The sequence below is a fragment of the Orcinus orca genome, chromosome 8, assembly GCF_937001465.1.
Source record: "Orcinus orca chromosome 8, mOrcOrc1.1, whole genome shotgun sequence".
Classification (NCBI taxonomy): Eukaryota; Metazoa; Chordata; class Mammalia; order Artiodactyla; family Delphinidae; genus Orcinus; species Orcinus orca.
Window position 1 is genome coordinate 45633096 of NC_064566.1, and position 20752 is coordinate 45653847.

The 20752-nt window shown below is 37.6% G+C and overlaps 1 protein-coding gene across 7 annotated transcripts in view; it reads left to right on the forward strand.

The window, feature by feature from the left end:
* The window catches only part of SBF2 (SET binding factor 2), a 457341-nt gene that overhangs the window by 324175 nt on the left and 112414 nt on the right, over positions 1–20752 (forward strand). For all 7 annotated transcript variants that reach the window (XM_049713585.1, XM_049713586.1, XM_033404541.2 and 4 more), the window contains one exon: positions 12550–12618. In XM_049713585.1, coding sequence (XP_049569542.1) covers positions 12550–12618 — 69 coding nt within the window. The remainder of the gene's footprint in view (positions 1–12549; positions 12619–20752) is intronic.

Below are 20752 nucleotides of genomic sequence, written 5' to 3' on the forward strand. Positions count from 1 at the left end.
AAGGCAGTCAAAAGGTATGAAATTCCTGTTATAAGTACTAGGAATGTAATGTATAATATGATAAATATAATTGACACTGCTGTATGTTATATTTGAAAGTTGTTAAGAAAGTAAATCCTGAATTCTTGTCACAAGAAAGAAGAACTTTTTTTCTATTCCTTTATTTTAATATCTGTATGAGATGATGGATGTTCACTAAACTTATTGTTACAATCATTTCATGATGTATGTAAATCAAATCATTATACTCTATACCCTAAACTTACACAGTGCTGTACATCAATTGTATCTCAATAAAACTGGAAGAAAAATTAATTTTTTTTTAAAGATGAAATGACTATATAAAAGTACAGTTAAATTATATGAATAGGGCTTCCCTGGTGGTGCAGTGGTTGGGAGTCCGCCTGCCGATGCAGGGGACACGGGTTCATGCCCCGGTCCGGGAGGATCCCACGTGCCACGGAGCGGCTGGGCCCGTGAGCCATGGCCGCTGAGCCTGCGTGTCCGGAGCCTGTGCTCCGCAGCAGGAGAGGCCACAGCAGTGAGAGGCCCGCGTACCACAAAAAAAAAAAAAAAAAAAAAAATTATATGAATAAATATACAATTTGTGACTTGGAAAAATAGGAAGCATAGACACCAAAGTGTTACATTGGTTGTTTAAAGGTTGTGGGATTTATGACAAGATATTTTTCTTTTATTTTTCACTTACCTGCCTTTCCTAGATCTTTTATAAAGAAATGAAAGTTTGTGAGTTTTTTTAAAGGAAAGTAGTTTTTAAAAAAGAGAAAATATGTGTTTAATCTTGACAAATGGTATAGAGGTTAAATTAAATGTCTAAACATAATCCATTTGGTTGGCAAGTAAGAGGTCACAGGTGGTGACCTTTGCCAGTGGAAGTGAGGGCGCGGGGTTGAGAAGGCCAAAGCCAATCCAGAGGGGGTTGATTTTCTGACCAGTGTCTAGTTTTATGTTGTCTTTAAGAAATAAGTTCAGAATTCGCAAGCATTGTTTTCTTAGGATTCCCAGAAATGTTTTCATGTTACTATCCTGACCTTAGGTAACACTTTACATTTTACTGAGTGTCTTTCTTATCAGTGCACCAGAAAAAAAATGTATTTAACCATAGGATTGATAATTCCTTGCCTATTTATATTTAAGGACGGTGAGATGTGGTTATTTGCGTCTCACTTTTCACATATTTCATTCATTGTGTGGAAACTGATTTTGACTTTCAAAAAGATTTTCATAAATAATGCTGCCAATGAGTCTTACAATTTAAAATTTTTCTGCCAATGTCCATTTTTAACTCTTCACAATGGCATTCCAGAATATTATTATTATTTTTTTTTTTTTTTTTTTGCGGTACGCGGGCCTCTCACCGCTGTGGCCTCTCCCGTCGCGGAGCACAGGCTCCGGACGCGCAGGCTCAGCGGCCATGGCTCACAGGCGCAGCCGCTCCGCGGCATGTGGGATCTTCCCGGACCGGGGCACGAACCCGCGTCCCCTGCATTGGCAGGCGGACTCTCAACCACTGCGCCACCAGGGAAGCCCCAGAATATTATTGAAAATAAGAGCAAGTTAAGTTTTTTTCCTGATCTTATGTTATCATTGCTTTTACAACATAAATCATGAAGAAAATTGTCTCTAGTTATTTGCAGTAGTTGGTTATATAAGTATTTGATTATTTTATCTTTTGCTTATATTATAAAAGCAGCATAATGATAACCTATGGATTTTTTTTTTCATTTATTTTTTTGGCTGCGTTGGGTCTTAGTTGTGGCACGCAGGGTCTTCGTTGAGGCATGCAGGATCTTTTGTTGCAGCATGGGCTTCTCTCTAGTTGTGGCACGTGGGCTCCAGAGTGCACGGGCTCTGTAGTTTGCGGCACGTGGGCTCTCTCATTGAGGCACGCGAGCTTAATTGCCCTGAGGTATGTGGGATCCCAGTTCTGAGACCAAGGATGGAACCCGCGTTCCCTGCATTGGAAGGCGGATTCTTTACCACTGGACCACCAGGGAAGTCCCTAACCTATGGATTTAAAATGCTAAAAAGAGGTGTTTGTTTTTGTTCATAACCTCACTTATATACATGAAGGCTTTTCTAATGTAGAAGGCTTTTCTGTAGGTTTTATTTATTAGTCCTTCTAAATGTGACAGATTAGCCATTCTAAATGTGGCAGATTTATAATTCACTTTCTTTTTTTTCCACAGGAATTTAAATTACGGTCTTTTTGAGGGGAAGGGGAATATAGGAAAGCAAACAAAAAATATGTTATAGTAGCTACCTTGAAACTATGTAAAGTATATAAATTATTCATGTTATCTCTTCGTGGTTAAGTCCACTGACTTTTCCATGCTTTGAAGATAGAGGAAGCAGTTTATCAATTAGAATTTCTTTTTGAAGCACTCTCTTTCCTTAGCTTCCATGATGCAGCATTTTCTACATATCCTCGTACCTTTCTGGCCATTCCTTCTCCATCTTTGAAAGCTCATCCTTCTCCACTTGGCCTTTAATTTTTAAAGCCTTATATTATTTATTAATTTTTGTCTCATTCTATACTCACTTCAAGGATGGTCTCTTTCACACCCACAACTTAAACTACCACCTACATGTTGATGACTCGTAAGTTTATTTTTCTACCCCAGACCTTTTCTCTGAGCTACACCTTTATATCCAACTGGATACCTGGTATCTCGTTTTCATGTGTCAAAGACGCTCAGCTTTAATGGTTACAAACTGAAGTCATGATCATGCATTTCCTTTACCCCTCAACCCTCAAACCTGATTCCCTTCCATTGTCCCTAATCTTGGCAAATGGCACGACCATTGATCCAGTTACGCGAACTAAAACCTGAGTAATCCTTGACACCTTCTTCTCCTTCATCTCTAACACCAAGTTATACTGATTTTTACCCCCATAAAAACCTTTTAACTTGATCCACTTGTCTCCTACCTCCACCTGTAATACCCCAATCAAAACTACCATCATCCCACTTAGATTGTTATAATACCCATCTAAGCATTCTTCCCACATCCACTTTTGTTCCTGCCCAAATGCATTCATTGTCCCATAGCCAATAGTGAGCTTTTCAAACTACAGATCTCTCTTAGCCTGGGTTCCCCAGAAAACAGTGTGTGCTACTACTTTATTAGGAAGTTGTTTCAGGTTGGAAACAGATTCTGAGGCAGAGTTTAGTGCAAAGGATGTTTGTTAGGGAGTGGTCTTTGGATCAACACCTGTGGGAGGGAGGGAAAATAAATAGAATTGGGCAAAAGGGGAAGTCAGGCAATATTGTGAGCTCAAGGATAGCCTCAGCCTAACCCACACAAAGTTCTGGAACTGAAGTTGTCCCACGTTAAGTCAGAATGGCTGCGTATGGACCCACACCTTAATCAGTCATTGAATATTTGCTGCTTCGGGAAGGGCTGTTGACAGCACTGCCAGTCATGGAGGCAACCAGTCCTCCCTTGAAGGGGTGTTTGGATAAGGCATTCTCATGTTCATCCCTTGTGGTGCTCGCCTCCACTTCTTCATAGGTATTCAGGAGCAGTTCCTCCAGAATTCTAGTGTGCCTTTCTTGCTGAGGGAAACTTAGAAGAGGGTAAGTGGGAAAAACATTTGCCCCTGCAGATGTAGCTGATTGTAGGATTGCAAATGATGCTAACTTCCCTTCTTATGACCCAGACCCTCATCCTGGAGGGGTCTTAGTCTCTGGTCACTTTGTGTTTCTCATCCTAGGGTTGCTGCACTTGTTCATTTTCCATCAGAATTTGGCAAGGAAGTACCAAGAGGTACCCAAGGACTTAACTGGGTGCCAAACATATTCCTCCTTGTTCCCATTATGTGACATTAGCCCTACCTCCCTGGCATTCAGGTTCAGTTATTTCTGCCAAAATGATGGCTCCTCCAAATGTAAAATCGATAGCTAGTGAGAAGCAGCCACACAGCACAGGGAGATCAGCTCGGTGCTTTGTGACCACTTGGAGGGGTGGGATAGGGAGGGTGGGAGGGAGACACAAGAGGGAGGGCATATGGGGATATATGTATACATATAGCTGATTCACTTTGTTATAAAGCAGAAACTTACACACCATTGTAAAGCAACTATACTCCAATAAAGATGTTAAAAAAAAATTATGGTTCCTCTTGTCTGCCAATTTCTGGGCATTAGGAGTATAATGTGCCTTGGTGACAGCTGTAGTTTATAGATTAATGAGATTCTTGTTTTGTCCCCTGGTAGAAATGTTTCTCCTTTGGGGACTGGAATCTATAACCTTGCACAGCTCAGAGTTACAGCAATGGAAAGTGCAAACTCTCTAAGTGGGTCACTGACTGTGATGGTAAGCAGGGCTTTTTAATTCCTGGATCTGCTACAGAGCCCTTTCTTCTTCTGGGCCCCACTCAGAGCTGGTAGCTTTTTGTGTCACCTGGTATGAGCCTGTACAGTAATCCCAGATGTGGAATATGCTTCCTTCATAGCCCGAAGAGGCCTACCAGAATTTTTGCTTCCTTCCTCATGATGGGAGATACAAGATACAACAAATTGTCCTTTACTTTGAATGAGATGTCCCAGCAGGCCAGAACCTTTATAAGGTTTATCTCCCATGTTCTGGAGTGCATGTCTCACCAAGGTTTCCAACATGGTAGCCACTTCTTGCTCATCCAGCCTGATTAGCATGATGTCATCAATGTAGTAGATCAGCATAATATTCTATATGATGTTCAAATGGTCCAAATTCAGATCCTCCTCTCTGATAGAGATAGAAAAGAACTTATTCACCACATCAGTAATTGCATGCAACATACCCACGACCATGATAATCTGCTGTAGCAAAGACAAAACATCTTTATTATAAAACTGCCATTGGAGCTACCGCGTGATTGAATTTGCTGTAGTCTGCTTTTATCCTCCAGATCTGTCTGGTTTCTACAGACACAAGGCTGGAGAATTAAATAGAGATATGACAGAGACCATCACTCCTGCATCCTTTAGATCATTAAGAGTAGAACTAATCTTCACTATCACCACCAGTAAATCCATATAAAATAGGAACTAAAATTTCATACCAAATAGTGGGGGAACGGTTTGTTTGATACATTATATTTCGAAGAAGAAATATAAAATTTTAACAGATATTTAGGTTATAATTTTTACCATATGCTGATATTTTTAGAACCAAAGTATGAATCTCACTTTTGTCTGGGGAAGGGAAAGGTATTTAAAATAATTCTCCTAACGAAATAGCATTATGACTTACTTTATGTTTGGCTTTTACAGCACTGTCTCAAAGATCATTTTGCAAAAATATTTAAAGCCTTCATTATTTTTCTTAAGGGACTCCCTTTAATCCTCTGACATCAAATCATTTTCTTTTAAAACACTTAGCATAAAATCATCCGAACTGGTGATCTTTTTTTTCACTTGACCTGATTTTGTTAGATTTTCCTTTGTCAGTATGATTTGATAAAAGTAATTCTTTGACATTGCTATAGTAGACTTTATGAAATCCTACGTGTTTACAATGGTGTGTTTGATGTGGTAAATAGAGATAGAGGCCAATGTTAATTAAGAATGTGTGTTTCAGCAGTGACTGATGATGATGATAATGATGATGATGATGATGATGATATGGTGGTGATGTGTTCTTTTTGCCTTGATTCTCTGGATCAAAATTTTGTTTGGGAGATTCATCCATGATTTTGGATATAATTATAATTCATTTATTTTCACTTTCATGTAGTATTGTTTTGTATGAGTATACCACATTTTATTCATTGTACCAAATATCGTTTTTCATTTGTCCTATTTGACACTCGCTGGACTCTTTGCATATGAAGACAAAATTCTTTTTATTGTCTCTTTTGCTTTCTTCTACCTACTTTGTTCTCTCTTTCCAGCACTCCTATTAGGCGTATTTTAGAAGCTTTGACATGATCCTTTGTATTTCTTAATTTTTTAAGAAATTATGAAGATAGAGATGAAATAAAAGGATACCATGAGGGAAAAAAAATTAACTTCCAGCCCTTCCTTTGCATTTTAATTTTAGCAGCCACATTTTAAGTTTTCAATTGCTTTTTCACAGATGTAGTATAGTTTCAGCCTCTTTTGAGGAAATTATTTATAATTAGTGGAAAATTTCTTCTTTTGCCTGAATTATATGTTTCCACAGATGCCATCTTTAGGTTCAATTGCATTTGAGAGGCAACGGGGCATAGAGCTTTAAAGCACAAACATTGGAGTGAGACTACCTGGGTTTGAGCTCTGGCTCTGTCATTTGTGCCCATGTAATCTCAGGCAATTATTTAACCTCTGAGAAACTCAGTTCCTTCATCAACAAAATGGATATAATTGTAGTATCTACCTCCTGGAGGTGCTGTAAAAATTAAATGAAATAATTTCTGTAAATTCATACTGAAAATATGTTTGATACTTAGTAAGCACTCAATAAATGTTAACTATTATTACTATATGCCAGGTGCAGTGTCCTAGTTTCCAGACATAAAATTGAAGCGGACTTGCGCCATTCACTCAAAAACTTAAAGCAAAGCTTGATAATATTTGTCAAGTCTAGCATTCATCTTCTATCTCAATGGGAGTAATGGTACATATTAAATAACCATAGTGTTCAAACTTGTGATACATCCTCAATGGTTATATTTGTAGATTTAGCATTAAAATGTAACCTGAGGCCGAAACAACAATGAGTCCTACTGCTTATTTTGTACTTAGCACCGTACTTAGAAAGGGTGGGAAAACACGAGGGCATGCATATGGAGGTGCCAAGGAGGAAGAGTGTAAATGATAAAGCAAGGCATGGGTGCTATTCTAGGGGTATTAGATGTGGTAGGAGGTAATTATGATATAGAATAGAAGATGATAAATAAAGCAGACTGACTAGACCTGCGGCTTATTGCAGGAGGGCCATATGGTTGGGTAAGTGTGGAGATGGGTCCACACCACGGAGGGTTTACAAGTTTGGCAGAAGAGTTTGGTCATTATCCTGTAATGGTCAGAACATAGCTGACATTTTTGAGCAGAAGACTAACATGATATACAGAGGTATTTGGGGCTTTGGTAGTTTTAATTTTTGTCCCTACGTAGAAGATACAAATGTTCTCAGTGTTTTGGACAATTCAAAAAAAATTTTTTCTGAGCTATATTAAGTCTAAACTCAAGAAAAGTCAGTTTTGCAAGACATTCTGCCTTTCAGTCTTATTTTTTTCTTTAATGTTTACCTATATCGTTTTTGAGAGGTTCCAAAGTTTTACAAAAATGGGAATGCTGGTCGTGAGAGTCCAAAGATATGCAAATCAAAATATGAAGTAATTGAGGGTAATGAGAAATTAAGATTGCAGGGCTCACTCTTCAGTTGTAGGAGGAAAATTAAAGGTAAGCTGCATAGCAAAGTTCAGAATAAAACATGTATAGTCATTCAAGTCCTTGCAGTCTTATAAATTGTCTGGTATGTCTGTAACTACTTTGCTATTACGTGGCCAAAACACAGGGGATTTCAGGATGTGTATTTATGGACTGATTCCCCAACAGATAACTGCACTATTCCGGAATGCTATTGCTATGTCAATAGTTGTACTTATTGTTTCAAAATTTTTTCCATTTTTCAATCTAATTAACTTAGAATATCTCTAACGTGATTTGCAAAGAATTTTATATTTATATTTTGCAATCAGCATTTGACTGGCGCTCAGGTTTGAGACATGCACTACAATGTGTAAACATTTTATAAGATAATAAATAGCCCCTAAATGTTTTATGATTGCCTGTTCCCTGCTAATTGGTCATGGATTGAAATTCCCCATTGTTTAATTTTTTTTTAATTTGTGGGAAATTTTTATAAATGAGTGTGTGGGACTTCATATCACAGCTGTTGTCATTTAAAGTTTGGACAGCATCATTACAAATGAAGCCCTGCTGTGAAATCAAAGTCAAAAGGCATCTTGGCATCCCAGCCATTTCCTTAGGAGAAGATTACAGCTCAAGTCTGTTGAACTTTATTGCCTTGGGCCTCATGACAGTCTTCAGAAACATGCAAGGCATTTCTGTTAAAGAAACTCAGATGTGCTAGGACACAGGGGATGACATTCTTGTGCATAGCAGTGTCCTAAGCAAGAGGGTGAGGAATAAGTCAGGAAGAAAAAGATGATTCACCCTTTTTGCCGTATTCTGGGATTATTTTATAAAATCCATGGAGATGACAGAGAATAGGAAAAAGGTGTGGTGTTTTCCTACATGGCCTATATACTTTTTCCAGTTTTAGTGAGGTATAATTGGCAAATAATTGGCAAAGCTATAACATATTTAAAGTGTACAGCATGATGACTTAATATACCATACATTGTGAAAGGATTCCCACAATCGAATTAATTAACACATCCATCACCTCACAGATTTCCTTTTTGGGGGAGGGGTGAGAATACTTAAGTTCCACTTTCTTAGCAAATTTTAATTATATGATACAGTATTATCAACTATAGTCACTATGTTATATATTAGATTCTCAGACCTTATTCATCTTATATGTACTCTTTTACCAACATCTTCCCATTTCTTCTTACAATAGTTGTCTTTTAACCAGAGTATTTGGTCTATTTCTGCTATTATATTTTTATTTATTCCTACTATCTTATTTTGTTCTTTTTTGATTGTTTCCTTTTTCTGAGTTTCTTTTCCTCCTTCTTGCTTTCCTTTGGGTTATTTTTCTTTCAGTCCACTTTTTCCCCCACTAGTTTAGAAGTTGTAACCCATTCTGTTCCTTTGGCAATAACACAGAGAAATTTAAATGTTTACTTAATTTATCAAAATCCAGCTCCAGTCCACCACCTTACAATGTCTGTGCTACCGTGGTTGTATATTTTAGTTGTATCTTATTTTTCTTTAATACTGAAAGACATTATTTTTGTGTTTTATATAGTCAGTGTATGCTTAATTTACTCACATATTCATTACTTCCCGTGCTGAATTATCGTTTTATATCTCAGACTTTCCATCTGGTGTTTCAGGTGGCCCTAGGGGGTCCCTACCATAAGGTAGTTCTCCTAATGGACTTCCTACCTTTAGCGAGTGCTGGGTTTTGTCTCCTATCTTTTGAGTCCTTTGAGTTGTTCAAAACTGATACTCAAATTTACTTTGCTCACCAACTGTTCTTGAGGTAAAATTGCACTTTAGTGCTGTATCTCTCCAGGTTCCCACTTAACTTATATTTTGGCCTGAGTGTTCCTTACTTTCTTGCCAGTTCATTGCCTTGCATTAAAGATTTTTAAATATATTATCTAGCATTTTTAGTTCTTTACAGTAAAAATGCCTGTCAGTATATGACCATAAGTCAAGAAATAAAACCTCATAACTAAGTTTTTAAATGATCTTTTGGTTGGAGTGCTCTCAGAAGATATTTTATGATATTAAATCATTTTTTCAAAATATATTTTTCTGGACTTCCCTGGTGGCACAGTAGTTAAGAATCCGTCTGCCAATGAAGGGATCACGGGTTCGATCCCTGGTCCGGGAAGATCCCACATGCTGCAGAGCAACTAAGCCCATGCCCCATAACTACTGAGCCCGTGTGCCACAGCTACTGAAGCCCGCACACCTAGAGACTGTGTTCCGCAACAAGAGAAGCCACCGCAGTGAGAAGCCCGCGCACCACAACGAAGAGTAGCCCCGCTCGCCTCAACTAGAGAAAGCCCGCACACAGCAACGAAGACCCAACACAGCCATAAATAAATAAATAATTTTAAAAAATAATAATAATAAAATAGCAATTGCCCTCAATTTAAATATATATATATTTTTCAATTGCTTTCTAAAAGAAATGTTCTTAGTCAAATTAGGTTGGAAATGCTGCCACCAAATTCCTTTCATCCAGTCACAGTATAAAGCCCTGAGAAGTCCTACAGTTTTTTAAAACAAAAACATCGCACTTAATTTTGTTTACCCAGCATTTCCCCAATTTCCCCCCAAGTAACAGCTGTCAGTACTCCATAAAACTAGTGTTTGCACAACAGTCTGAGGACACTCTCCCCGCTTTTCCCATGGAAGCCTCTTAGGTAGGCCTGAGTCTCCGTTGTAGAAACAAGCTTCTCTCTCCTAATAAGTTATATTTGCTGAAATATTCAGAGATCCTGCTGGTTAATATAAATTCTGTTTATTTGCTTTTTATGGAAATGAGATGTTTCCCCCTTAGAAATGGGGACCATATTGATTAGCAGCGATATCACAGAGACCTTGTTCTATCAGTGACCTTTCTTTTTCAACTCTCTCTCCCTCGGATTTTCCTCCTTGGTGTACTTAGGTCCCTTCTAATTCGTATAGAATCAAAGGATTACATAGAATCTTAGTATTCATCTGGTTTAGCCCTACCAAGATTCATTCAGCTACCCATTTGGATGTCATAACTCCTCAAACAGCTTCCTTCCCTTTACAACTATGAGCATTTACACTCAGGACCTTTTTTACTCTACTCACTTATACCCTCATCATGTCACCAGTGACCTCTTTGATTCACAAGTTTCTTGGCTTTTCTCAATCTTCATTTTACTGAATTTCTCTGGAGACTTCAACACTATTGGTCGTTTCTTCTTCTCGTGACAACTATAGTACTGCTTTCTCCTACTTCTCTTTCCCATCTTGATTTTCCTTTATTCCTTCTCTATAAATATATCTTTCCCAGGTTTCTGTCCTTAGCTTCTTCTCCTCATTTCTCTCTCTTCTTGAATTTATTCCTTTTTTCATTCACTTATTCATTTATCCAATAAATGTTTACTCTGTGTGGTGAATTAATTAGAACTATTATTTTTAGGACAGTATAGGAAGTTTGAGCCTACCTTTTAGTTTTTTTTTTAAATTGGGTCAAAGAATGTCACGTCTATGAGAATGATTCTTTATTACAGAGATTTGTCTTGTAACCCAGTATTGTTTCAGTGTTTTCTGGAGTTGGACATTTAGTGTATTCTATAGCTGTGTTTTTCGTAGTTAAAAATGCATGAAATTCTATTAAGAACTCTTTTAGCAGATCATAATACCAAATGTACTCATGCTAAGCAAGACTAGCATTAGAAGAGATGCCCGCCTTTGGGCCATGACTTCTGAAAGAAAGTTTCCTCCTTTTTTTCCTCAGGGCAGAACTACACCCTCAGCCCTGCCAAGCCATAGTAGTATTTTGAAATAGACCAAGGTTGTCTATGGTGTATTTTCTCTTTGCTTCTGACTCTTTCTCCTTTTTCTAGGGGCCCTGTCCCTGGCACCATTGCCCTTTTGCAGCTTTAAGCCTCCAACTGCTCTGCTGTTGAGGCCTGTACTCCCTCCCTCACATTCCAAAATCAGTGCTGGCAGCTCAGAAAACTCATATCCGCCTCCTCAAGAATATGAGGAAAGTAATCAAGTACAAAAGGCGGTGTTTCGAGGAAAAAGCACCAGGCTGATAGATAAATCTAAATTCCAGTACTGGCTGACATCTAGGCCTCTTTTTCTCATCTGAAAAGTAGAGGAATTGCATTGGAATAATTGATATTAAGGTCTCAGCTCTGTGAGTTTAAAATCAATTCATACAAACCTATGAATAGCTGATGAATTTGCATTTTGATGGCGATAGTTATATTGTCTAAGGTTGGGGCTGAAATTACTATACCTGACCTCTCTAAGGGTATTACCCTTGAACATTGTTCCAGGCCATGGCCCCCCATGTCTGTTCAAGTCACTGTTGTTTTAGGTATATATCCAGAAGTAGAATTTCTGGATTATAGGGTAATTCTACTTTTCAGTTTTTGAGGAATTGCCATACTGTTTTCCTAGCAGCTGCACCATTTTACATTCCCACTGAGATTTTCTGACCGTCCCGTTCCCCAACAACATTTCACCCAAGGGGTTTTGGCATCAGTGGTATTTCTTGCCTGATCAATAACAGAATTTTATAAACCCTTCATGTGTAAGACTAAGAAAAAATATATTATTTCAATTATACATCCCAGTCTCAGAGAAGTTAAAATGTGGGGAGAAAATGTGTATCTCAGATTCAATGAAATATAGTAGTTAAATGTACTAAAACCTCATCCAAAAATTTTTGGACAAATATGCACAGCTGTAAACACAACTTTTGTAAAACAGGAAAGTAAAAGTAGCTACTCACCAATAGTGTATGAAAACATCTTTCTCAAATGTATTTTTATATCATTTCTAAAAGAATGGACTTTCCCTGGTGGTCCAGTGGTTAAGGCTCCATGCTTCCACTGCGGGGCCATGGGTTCCATCTCTGGCCGGGGAATTAAGATCCCACATGCCACGTGGCACGAGCAAAAAACAGAATTTTTTTTTTAATTAAAAAAAATAAAATATATTTTTTTAAAAAAACAATGTGCTTCGGGACAGTATTTTTTCATACTTTTTTTTCACACTTATCTACGTAAGCCTTAATGACAATTTGAAATAAAAGTAAAAACCCCTTAGGACAGTAAATCATGTATCATAGATTTTTGTTTCCACATATTTGTGATTTCTGGTAAATGTCCTAATCTCATTTCTCTTTGTTTTGTTTAAGGATTGTTCAAGTTTAGAAGAATATAACATTGCTGCAGCATTACTCCCTTTGACCAGTGCTTTCTATAGGGTAAGTCTCATTGGTCTATATATAAGTCATTATGATTTATATAGATGTATTCAGTTTGATTTATCATGGAACTACATCAATCGCGTCCCCTTAGTGTATCTAAGACATATCTGTGGTTATATTTGTTACAATGTTTATTGCATGCTATATGTAAAAAATATAATATACAATGTTAAATCATCTCCTAAGATATAACCCCACCATTCCATCCCTACTTTATTGTTCTTTAGAGCACTTAATAACACCTGAAATTGTGTTGTGTGTTGGTTAGTTTACATTTGACTGTTTTCCCCAACCAAAGAAAATAAATTTCATGAGGCTGGGATATTGTCTGTCTTATTCATTGCTGTATCCCAGTGTCAATCAACAAATGTTTGTTGAATGAATGAATGAACAAATTAACAAGCTAGATAAATAAATGGAGGCAGAAATTAGAATTTAACTTCACCGGCAATTTCTATGAACCTTCTGAAAATTTTCCAGAATGTTCAGTGCTTTTCTTAATTCTGTCATTTATTGTAGTTGTCCTATCCATGCCTTTTCATAGAGAGATTAAGTCTTAGGGCAAATAAATCCAGCAAACTCTTATTCCCTCTTTTCCTATGAAGGACTTGTAAGGAGTTAAATAGCCACACTCTGAACAGCACATTGAATACGTCCTTCTGAAATGTACAGTAGGAAGCAATAAACCTGTGATAGCCAGGCTGACTCACTGTGCAGCTGTGTGCAGGTAGCTTCAGGAAGCCCAGGACTTATGGAAGGACTTCTGGCTAAAGCTACTCCATGTTTCATGGGCGCTAAGTCAGGAGAGATTATCAAATATTCCTAGATCTGTTTTAGTAGAGAAGTAGGCACCAGATAAAGTGCCTTAGCTGAGTGATGAAATGATCCATGCCCTTAGATGCTGGCAGTATTCTCTTACTCTTTTTGTTCTGCCCGTCCTTTTTGTTTCATCCACCATTTCTAACTGATAAGGTCTAGCCCCCCTCCTGCACTTAGTAGGTACCCAATAAATACTTCTTGATAAACTCAGTTTTTTAAAAACTTTACTTCAAATGATTTGTTAGGTTAAAGGTCTTAACCCTAAGGTTCTCCATAATCAGGAACTCTTTGCTGCTAACTCACTTGCATTCCTCTTTCTTCCTCCTTACCCTCCCATCCTCTTCTAAAACAGAAAATGGAATTTGTGAGACTCATACTTCTGAGACCTGGCAGGTCATACTGAGCATGCTCAGGAAACAAGGACAAATCTCAAAAATGTTAAACAAATGAATTTGGGTTTAGAAACTAATGACAACCATCTGGAGCTTAGGCATCATCTTTTGGTTTTCCCTCATCAGCTTAAACTTATCTCCAGGCCCACTCTAATTTTTCTTAAATGCATACATACTCGTCTTCTCAGAACTCTCCCTAGTAGTTCTTCATCTTATTCCCCTCCTGGCATGGAGAATAATGTTACAAAAATAGGTCAGGCTCTCCTGTATCTTAGGCCACCAAGGAAATTTGTCTCCATATCTATCTCAGAGGAACCAAAAACCTTGGTTCTAACTAGCCTTCATATGGGCCCTCACATGGGCATTTGTTAAAGAAAATGGCGTTTAAATATTTTCCCACTTTAACATCTATTTGTTAAACTTAGATATTATGTAGAAATAAATAAGAAACATAGGGGAAATAAGAATTGACAGTAGAAACTCAGTTACTCAGGAAATCCAAATTACTTAAGATTTTTTTTTAAGCTGGATCATTTATCTCTTTTATAGTGTATATTAGTGAGGGTTTGATCATCATAGCAGAAGCACCATGAGTGGTAGGAAGTAAGGAATCTATTATAGGGACCAGCTTTTATTCTGTTGTAGAAGCTGGGGAAGAAGTTTATGGAAAGCTTTGAATTAGGGTCTGCCTGTGGCCCTGAAGTCACTATAGATCATCAGGGCAGCAGTCAGGAAGAAAAGCTGGGCATGATACAGGGAAGAACAAGGACAAACTAGAATCTATGTATGTCTTTTAAAGTCCTCCAACCTCAAGAAAGCAGGTGACCTGGAAAAGAAGCAGCATTACTGGCCATGGAGCTACACATGTGCCTGGCCCTGACTAGGAGCAGCTAAAGGAAGAGATCCAGAAGGAACTGCAGGAAATGGGAGCACAGTTCTTTCCACACATCAAGATGGTCCAGCAGATCTGCAACAAAGTATATGAGATACAGCAGCACCTGGCATCCTATACTGACCTTCAGAGTATAATGGCTGCTGCTTCATTTTTGCCTTCCAAATTTTAGACAAATTTCTCTGTAGTCAACCCTAACCTAGAATCATGGAGGAAAGAGAATTCTGGGAAATACAGTTCTAGCTTAGTTTAGTTTACACAGTACAAAACCATCACATCGTGTTTTTTTGTTTTGTGGAAGTTTTTAATGCAATTAGTTAACAAGCTGGGCTACATGCCATGCTCTTCTCTGTGTTATTAAACTTAATAATACAAACTTATGTTTTATGATGGGTTTATAGATTTAATTTTTTTGTTGTTGACTTGGCTTGATTTTACTTGGTTTCTTTTGGTTTAATTTGATTTGGGCATGAAAGGTCCAATTAGGCACCAGAAACCATACCAGTAATATGAACAGGAAAATTTTAATATAAGGAGTTATTAAGTAGTAATAGGGGATCAACTACTAAGAAATAAAGAGAATGTTCAACTTGGGGTGTGCCACTTCCCAACAAGACCGAGATTCAGACCTTGTTGGAGAGGTGTTTCTGTGGCCACTGGATGGCACTGAGGTGAACTTCACTGAAGGGCCACAGACTAAGACTGGCAAGCAGGAAACTGCCTACTGGAGTTCTGGCAAGACTTGCTAGGAATCCACTCACTAGGGTGAGTGGTGAGCACAACTGGCTGTCCCACACACGGCTAGCAGGTACATGTCACAGGAACAAGAAGAAAAAAGCACACCAGAACCAGGAAAAGAAACCACTTCATATTGCTCTGTCCCTACTGACAAAGCTTAATATTGTGCCAACTGGCAAAGGAGAAATTTTTACAGGTCCAGCTCCAGTACCACAAAGCAAGGCAAAGAAAGATAGATTTGGAGGAAAGAGGTACTGCATTGATAACCAACAGAGAGGGTTAGGGAGTGGATCATATTGATTCTTATACACTTTCTGAACTTTTATCTTATGGAAATATAAAAGGTTACTATGCCAGGCAGCATCTTGGGCAGCAAGATGAACAAAACATTGATGTGGCCACTAGGAACTTACATTAGTCTTTATAATACAATAAATAATAAATAAATAACCAAACTGGTCTACAGTTTCATCAGTCAGATGGACATTTTCTTAAAGTAGTACATATGCATGGTTAGAAAATTCAGATAGTACAGAAAGATACAAAATGCAACATAAACGCTCCCTTTCCCACCTCTACTCCATTTCTTCTGACAGTTGATTTCTTCCTGGGAAAAAAAGTTGTGTATTATTGCTAGGATATGCAGATAAAATTATCTTTTTTTAAACTAAAATGATCAAACCATTCACACTTTTCTCACCTTGCTTTTTTCACTTTTCACACACACACACACACACACACGTATTTTTTTTAATAGTGGAAGTCAAAGCCTGCTCTGGGTAAGGACGTAGGCGAGATGATGGATCAGGTGCCTCTTTCTTTCCTTTCCTTTCCTTTTTCCGTTCCTCTTTCCTTTCTTCTTTCCTTCTTTCCTTCCTTCCTCCCTCCCTCCCCCCCTTCCTTCTTTCTTTCTAAGTAAACCAGCTATTTTTTTAATTGAAGTATAGTTGGTTCACAATATTCTGTTAGTTTCAGGTGTACAACAAGGTGACACACTTATGTTCTTCAGATCGTACTCCGTTATAGGTTATTACAAGATATTGAATATAATTCCCTGTGCTATACAGTAAATCTTTGTTGCTTATCTATTTTATATATAGTAATTTGTATCTGTTAATCCATACTCCTAATTTGTCCCTTCCTCCTTCCCCTTTGGTAACCATAAGTTTGTCTTCTATGTCTATGTCTATGAGTCTGTTTCTGTTTTGTATATAGATTCATTTGTATTATTTTTAGATTCCACATATATGTGATATCATATAGTCAGAGAGGGTCTTTGTCTGACTTACTTCACTAAGTATAATATTCTCTAGGTCCATCCATGTTGCTGCAAATGGTAATATTTCATTCTTTTTTATGGCTGAGTAATATTCCACAGTGTGTGTGTGCGTGTGTGTGTGTTCACGTGCGTGTGTGTATATATATATGTATATGTGTGTATATATATATATATATATATATACCACATCTTCTTAAGCCAGTCATCTGTTGATGGATACTTGGGTTGTTTCCATGTCTTGGCTCTTGTAAATAGTGCTGCTGTGAACATTGGGGTGCATGTATCTTTTTGAAGTATAGTTCTCATTTTTTCCGGATATGTACCCAGGAGTGGGATTACTGGATCATATGGTAGCTCTAGTTTTCGTTTTTTAAGGAGCCTCCATACTGTTTTCCATAGTGGCTGCACCAATTTACATTGCTACCAACAGAGTAGGAGGGTTCCTTTTTCTCCACACCCTTTCCAGCGTTTATTATTTGTAGACTTTTGATGACAGTTATTCCAACTGGTGTGAGGTGATACCTCACTGTAGTTTTTATTTGCGCTTCTCTAGTAATTAGCAATGAGCATCTTTTGAGCATGTTCATTCAGCATCTTTTCATGTGCCTCTTAGCCATCTGTATGTCTTCTTTGGGAAAATGTCTAGGGCTTCTGCCCATTTTTTGATTGGGTTTGTTTTTTCAATATTGAGTTTTATTAGCTGTTTGTATATTTTGGCTTATTAGCCCCTTGTTGGTCGCATCATTTGCAAATATTTTCTCCCATTCCATAGGTTGTCTTTTCATTTTATTGATGGTTTCCTTTGCTGTGCAAAAGCTTTTAAGTTTGATTAGGTTCCATTTGCTTATTTTTGCTTTTATTTCTTTTGCCTTGTATATTTTGAGACTGATCTAAGAATATACTGCTACGATTTATGTCAGAGAATGTTTTGCCTACGTTCTCTTCTAGGAGTTTTAGGGTGTCATGTCTTAAATTTAAGTCTTTAATCCATTTTGAGTTTATTTTTCTATATGGTGTGAGGGAGTGTTCTAATTTCATTGATTTACATGTAGCTGTCCAGCTTTCCCAACACCATTTATTGAAGAGGCTGTCTTTTATCCGTTGTATATTCTTGCATCTTTTATCATAGATTAATTGACTGTAGGTGTGCAGGTTTATTTCTGGGCTCTCTATACTGTTCCATTGATCTATATGTCTGTTTTTGTGCCAGTACCATGCTGTTTTGATTATTGTAGCTTTGTAGTATAGCCTGAAGTCTGGAAGGGTTATTCCTCCAGCTTTGTTCTTTTTCCTCAGGATTTCCTTGGTAATTCTGGGCCTTTTCTGATTCCATATAAATTTTAGAATTCTTTGTTCTACTTCTGTGAAAAATGTCATAGGTATTTTGATGGGGATTGCATTAAATCTGTAGATTGCTTTGGGTAGTATGGCTATTTTAACAATATTAATTTTTCCAAACTAAGAAGATTGGATATCTTTCCATTTCTTTGAATCATCTTCAGTTTCCTTTATCAATGGTTTATAGTTTTCAGCATGTATTTTCTTTTTAATAAAAAGATAATTATGTATATACTTACCATTCTCATAAAAGCGAAGTACTTTATTGGCCTAAATGAAACAAATGTTTATCTTTTTTTTTAATTATTATTATTATTTTTTTTTGCGGTACGCGGGCCTCTCACTATTGTGGCCTCTCCCGTTGCGGAGCACAGGCTCCAGACGCGCAGGCTCAGTGGCCATGGCTCACGGGCCCAGCCGCTCCGCAGCATGTGGGATCTTCCCAGACCAGGGCACGAACCCGCGTCCCCTGCATCGGCAGGCGACTCTCAACCACTGCGCCACCAGGGAAGCCCACAAATGTTTATCTTTTAGAGCTTTACTTAGAGTGAAAGATGTTCCACTTGCAACATTATCTATATTAGATCTTAGGGAATTTGTTACACCACAGCCACCATAAGTTTAGGGTTTTTTTTTTTCTCTACAGTTCCGTCACACGTTTTTCTACTTCTACGAACTTGTATGTATTTCATGTGTCTTAAACTTATGAAGCCTTTCTTTTTCTTTTTTTTAATTTTTTATATATTTTTTAGAGATCAATTTAATACCGATAAATTGTCTATAAAGGTGGGCAGATCATAGTAAGAAGTCAAAACATTTTAAGAAATTTTTCACCTTCTGCTTTTCTTTCTTTTCTTTTTCTTATTAGTCATGCATTTTATACACATCAGTATATACATGTCAATCCCAATCTCCCAATTCATCACACCACCACCCGAACCCCTGCCTCTTTCCCCTCCTTGGTGTCCATACGTTTTCTTCTCTACTTCTGTGTCTCAATTTCTGCTCTACAAACCAGTTCATCTGTACCATTTTCAAGGTTCCACATATATATGTTAATATACGATATTTGTTTTTCCCTTTCTGACTTACTTCACTCTGTATGACAGTCTCTAGATGCATCCTCATCTCTACAAATGACCCAATTTCGTTCCTTTTTATGGCTGAGTAGTATTCCATTGTATATATGTACCACATCTTCTTTATCCACTTGTCTGTCGATGGGCATTTAGGTTGCTTCCATGACCTGGCTATTGTAAATAGTGTGGCAATGAACATTGGGGTGCATGTGTCTTTTTGAATTATGGTCTTCTCTGGGTATATGCCCAGTAGTGGGATTGCTGGGTCATATGGTAATTCTATTTTTAGTTTTTTAAGGAACCTCCATACTGTTCTCCATGGCTGTATCAATTTACCTTCCCACCAACAGTGCAACAGGGTTCCCTTTTCTCCACACCCTTTCCAGCATTTCTTGTTTGTAGATTTTCTGATGATACCCATTCTAACCGGTGTGAGGTGATACCTCATTGTAGTTTTGATTTGCATTTCTCTAACAATTAGTGATGTTGAGCACCTTATCATGTGCCTCTTGGCCATCTGTATGTCTTCTTTGGAGAAATGTCTATTTAAGTCTTCTGCCCATTTTTGGATTAGGTTGTTTGTTTCTTTAATATTGAGCTGCATGAGCTGTTTATTTATTTTGGAGATTATTCCTTTGTCCGTTGATTCGTTTGCAAATATTTTCTCCCATTCTGAGGGTTGTCTTTTCGTCTTCTTTATGGTTTCCTTTGCTGTGCAAAAGCTTTTAAGTTTCATTAGGTCCCATTTGTTTATTTTTGGTTTCATTTCCATTACTCTAGGAGATGGATCAAAAAATATCTTGCTGTGATTTATGTCAAAGAGTGTTCTTCCTATGTTTTCCTCTAAGAGTTTTATAGTGCTTGGTCTTACATTTAGGTCTTTAATCCATTTTGAGTTTATTTTTGTATATTGTGTTAGGGAGTGTTCTAATTTCATTCTTTTACATGTAGCTGTCCAGTTTTCCCAGCACCACTTATTGAAGAGACTGTCTTTTCTCCATTGTGTACCCTTGCCTCCTTTGTCATGGATTAGTTGACCACAGGTGTGTGGGTTTATCTCTGGGCTTTCTATCCTGTTCCATTGATTTCTGTTTCTGTTTTTGTGCCAGTACCATATTGTCTTGATTGCTGTAGCTTTGTAATATAGTCTGAAGCCAGGGAGTCTGATTCTTTCAGCTCCATTTTTCTCCCTCAAGACTGCTTTGGCTATTCGGGGTCTTTTGTGTCTCCATACAAATTTTAAGATTTTCTGTTCCAGTTCTGTAAAAAATGCCATTGGTAATTTGATAGGGATTCAATTGAATCTGTAGATTGCTTTGGGTAGTATAGTCATTTTCACAATATTGATTCTTCCAATCCAAGAACATGGTATATCTCTCCATCTGTGGGTATCATCTTTAATTTCTTTCATCAGTGGCTTATAGTTTCCTGCATACAGGTCTTTTGTCTCCCTAGGTAGGTTTATTCCTAGGTATTTTATTCTTTTTGTTGCAATGGTAAATGGGAGTGTTTCCTTAATTTCTCTTTTAGATTTTTCATCATTAGTGTATAGGAATGCAAGAGATTTCTGTGCATTAATTTGGTGTCCTGCTAC